Source organism: Asparagus officinalis, chromosome 8, assembly GCF_001876935.1.
Source record: "Asparagus officinalis chromosome 8, Aspof.V1, whole genome shotgun sequence".
In the NCBI taxonomy this organism is placed as follows: domain Eukaryota; kingdom Viridiplantae; phylum Streptophyta; class Magnoliopsida; order Asparagales; family Asparagaceae; genus Asparagus; species Asparagus officinalis.
In genome coordinates this window covers 114,049,917-114,053,985 of record NC_033801.1, presented here as the reverse complement: position 1 = coordinate 114,053,985, position 4,069 = coordinate 114,049,917, and the positions used below count along the sequence as shown (strand labels likewise).

The window sequence follows — 4,069 nt, the reverse complement described above, 5'->3', positions numbered from 1 at the left end:
AAAGTGTTAATTCTCCTTGGTTTGTGGGTGGATATTTCAATACCATCACCAGTAATGAAGAGAAAAAAGGGGGTTCTCCTGTCACAGATTCTGAGACTGAGGATTTTAATAACTTCATCACTTCATGCCAACTACTTCATCTGAAACTTACAGGCTGCTTCTTCACTTGGTGTAACAAACAGGATGCTACTTTAAGAATTTGGAGTAAATTGGATAGAATCTTGGTTAATGAGGAGTAGCTTCATCAATATACTTCAAGTCAAGTTGATTTTCTTGTGCCAAACTTCTCTGATCATTCTCCAGCCTTGATTACAATAAATGATGACATCTGTGAAGGTAAGAAGCCTTTTAAATTCTTCAGTATGTGGACTAAACACCCTGATTTTAACAAAGTTGTTAAGTCTGTATGGGAGCAGAATTGCAGGGGTTTCTACATGTACAGGCTTCATACAAAATTGAAGAAACTTAAACCTGCTTTGAAAGATTTGAACATAAAACACTTCATGAATATTAGTGAGCAGGTATTGAGGAAAAAATGTGATCTCTCTGATATTCAACTACAGCTAAATGATGATCCTTCCAACTCTGATCTAATATCAAAAGAGAAGGAATGCTTGAGCAGTTATATGAGACTGGTTGATTTTGAAACCTCCTTCTTCAGATAAAAAGCTAGCATCAAATGGGGATTATATGGGGATAAATGCTCTCATTTCTTTCACTCTATTATGAAAGCCAGAAGAAATCAAAATAAGGTGCTATCATTATATAATGACAATGGTGAGAGACTAACTGATTTTTCAGATATCACATCTGAATTTATTAGTTACTACACAAATCTCCTGGGCACTACTGGGCAAACTTTGCAGATAGACCAAAGGGTGATAGCAAATGGTCCAGTTCTTTCATTTACTCAAAGTAATAATCTGAGTTCTCCAATCACAAGAGATGAAATCAAGCTAGCTTTATTCTCAATACCTAGTGAAAAAGCTCCTGGACCAGATGGTTACAATGCCTCTTTCTACAAAGCAACTTAGAATGTGATACAGGAAGATGTATACCTAGCTGCAGAGGAGTTTTTCAAGTCTGGTAAGCTTCTTGGTGCTATCAACTCTACATCAATCACCTTGATACCAAAAATTCTTAATCCTAAGACTCCCTCAGATTATAGACCAATATCTTGTTGCAATTGTGTTTACAAGATAATCTCAAAAGTCATTGCTAACAGAATTCAAGGAGTGATAGGTTTTCTAGTCAATGAAGCCCAAAGTGCATTTATCAAAGGAAGGCTCATTTCAAGTAATATTCTACTAGCACATGATCTTATAAAACACTATGGTAGAAAACATACATCACCAAGAGCAATCCTTAATATTGATTTGAGGAAAGCTTTCGATACCATTAGTTGGAGTTTAATCAACTTTGTGTTACTTGGCTTGGGTTTCCCTAAGACTATGGTCGAGTGGATCATGGAGTGTATCACCACTTTAAAATTATCCCTATCTCTTAATGGTACTTTGCATGGGTATTTTAAAGGTGCTAGAGGCTTAAGGCAAGGGGATCCCCTCTCACCATACTTATTTGTTCTTGGGATGGAGTACATGTCTAGGAAATTGAGTTCTTTAAAAAATGATAGTCGTTTCAGATATCATCCTAAATGCTCAAGGCTCAAGATAACTCACTTATTTTTTGCTGATGACTTGTTGCTCTTTTGCAAAGCTGATATGCACTCAATAACGAAATTGAAGGAATGCCTCTCTGAGTTCAGTCAAGTCTCTGGGTTAGAAACTAACCTAAATAAGTGCTCTTTATATTTGTGTGGCATTAACAGCAATTTAAAGCTTCAGATCTGCTCATTACTTAATTTCTCTGAGGGAGCACTACCAGTGAGATATTTAGGTGTCCCTCTGATGTCGAAAAGATTGTCATGCTCAGATTGCTCTCCCCTGATTATTAAAATATCTGAACAGTTTCAATGTTGGCAAAAGAAGAAAAAACTATCCTATGCTGGAAGACTGTAACTTATTAAATCAGTCATCTTGGGTATTCATCTCTTCTAGACAACAAATTACATCCTACCAGTAAAAGTTTTGGAGAAAATAGATAGTTTATGCTCTGATTTTTTATGGAATGGCAAAATTCATCTAGTTTCATGGTCAGCTATTTGTCAGAGCAAAAAACATGGTGGTTTGGGAATATTCTCTACTAAATTCTGGAATCAAGCTGCGGCTTTGAAGCTTCTTTGGATGATTCATTTGAAGAAGGATATGCTATGGATTAAATGGGTTCATGAGAATTACCTAAAACAAACTAGCATATGGCAAGTTCAAGCCAGAGTTAATGACTCTTGGATGTGGAAGCAGATAATAAAAATCAGGGATAAGATGATTGGAAAATTTAGCAATGTGACAAATGTGTTGAATGTCATTGCGAGGAATTGTTCTGAAAGTAAGGTACATCTTTCCTCTATCTACAATATGCTTATTCATCAAAATGCACAAACTTCATGGTCTAAAACAGTTTGGGATGGATGGCACTACCCTAAACATTCTTTTACTCTATGGCTGGTCATGCATCAAAGACTGTTAACTCAAGAAAGACTGTGTCGCTTGAAAATTCTCGACACAAATACATGCATCATATGTCATCAGCAGATGGAAACCTGTCAACATTTATTTTTTGAGTGTGAATATTCAGTAAACATATGGAATAAAGTCATGAACTGGCTGAACTATAAATGGATATCATGTGTATGGAGCAATGTTGTTGATTGGTATACATTAAGGTTGAAGGGTGAGAGCTTTATGAAGAAGCTTAAGAGGATGGCTTTATCTGCTTCTGTTTATGCAATATGACAGGAGAGAAATCGGAGGATCTTCCAATCCATTACAAGAGGGGCTGAAACAGTTTTTAGATCTGTGAAACTTACTATTCTTTCAAAGATACTAAATGATGACATCCCCACCTATATTAAAGAGAAAATTCAGCAATTGTAAATTTTTTCTCTTTTTTTGTTACTTCCAGTAAAGCTGGAATGATCTGATGTACGAATATTTCCCATTTGGTAAATGAATACATATATTTCATTGACCCAAAAAAATTGGAGATTATCATATAAACATCATAAAGAAGTCACTGAGGGTTAAGATACACATGTAAAAATAGGGGTTTTAGATATATACTCTCAAAATTGTATGTATTTTAAAATTTGCTCTTAACGTTATATTTCTAAATTTACTCCTCGAATTTGCTTTCTTCCTCCAAATTTGCCCCTAACTCAACTGCTAGAGAGTCTATTGGAATATTCAGTTTAAATAATAAATAATGCCTAATATTATTAGTATAATTAAGGGTAATTCTCAATAATCAGAAAACATATAAGTCATTCATTTTGATGATAAGACTAATTAAGGATAATTTTCAATAATCAATAAACATATAAGTCATGCATTTTGATGATAAGACTACAATTTATATATTTTAAAATTTACTAATATTAATAATAATAGTTTATGTTAGTATTAATTAATCTTGAAGAACTATTGGAGAGACTATAAGATATTATTATAATAATTTATAACTTTTTACCTTTTTTGAATTATTATTGTAATACAAATTAAAAAAAATACTTTTCCTTTTTTCTCTTTCTTTTTCGATCTGCTAAATATCATTCCGTCATCTCTCAATTTTAATTTATTTTATAAAACATGAAATTTATAATTTTTAAATTTTAAATTTAAATTAATTATACAATTCTAATATTTAATAAAAAATGGAAAATAATATATAGAAGGGTAAGAAGAGATAAAATTACACATAGAATCCTTCTTAAAGTGAATAGCCCACAGTAGCTTTAAGGCTGATGCTGAATCCCATACGATTGCTGGGGGGGGTTGACGCCCCTGGGTTCACACAAGAATGCAGTCCAAGGTGAAACCAAGAATGTCAAACCTGCCATGCACCACACCGTGCAATAACATGTTTTACCATCACAATTAACATCTCTCTAGTAGAGTCAACAACAGGTGTAGGTACAAAAGCAAGTAAAAGATAATACAAGTGATGACTGATG

The 4,069-nt window shown here is 33.6% G+C and overlaps 1 protein-coding gene across 1 annotated transcript; it reads left to right on the top strand.

Moving 5' to 3' along the window:
• Positions 322 to 2,852, top strand: LOC109821751. Its single transcript, XM_020387910.1, has 4 exons — positions 322 to 336; positions 417 to 521; positions 1,047 to 1,883; positions 2,058 to 2,852. The coding sequence occupies exons 1-4, from the start codon at positions 322 to 324 to the stop codon at positions 2,850 to 2,852; spliced, it is 1,752 nt and encodes a 583-aa protein (XP_020243499.1).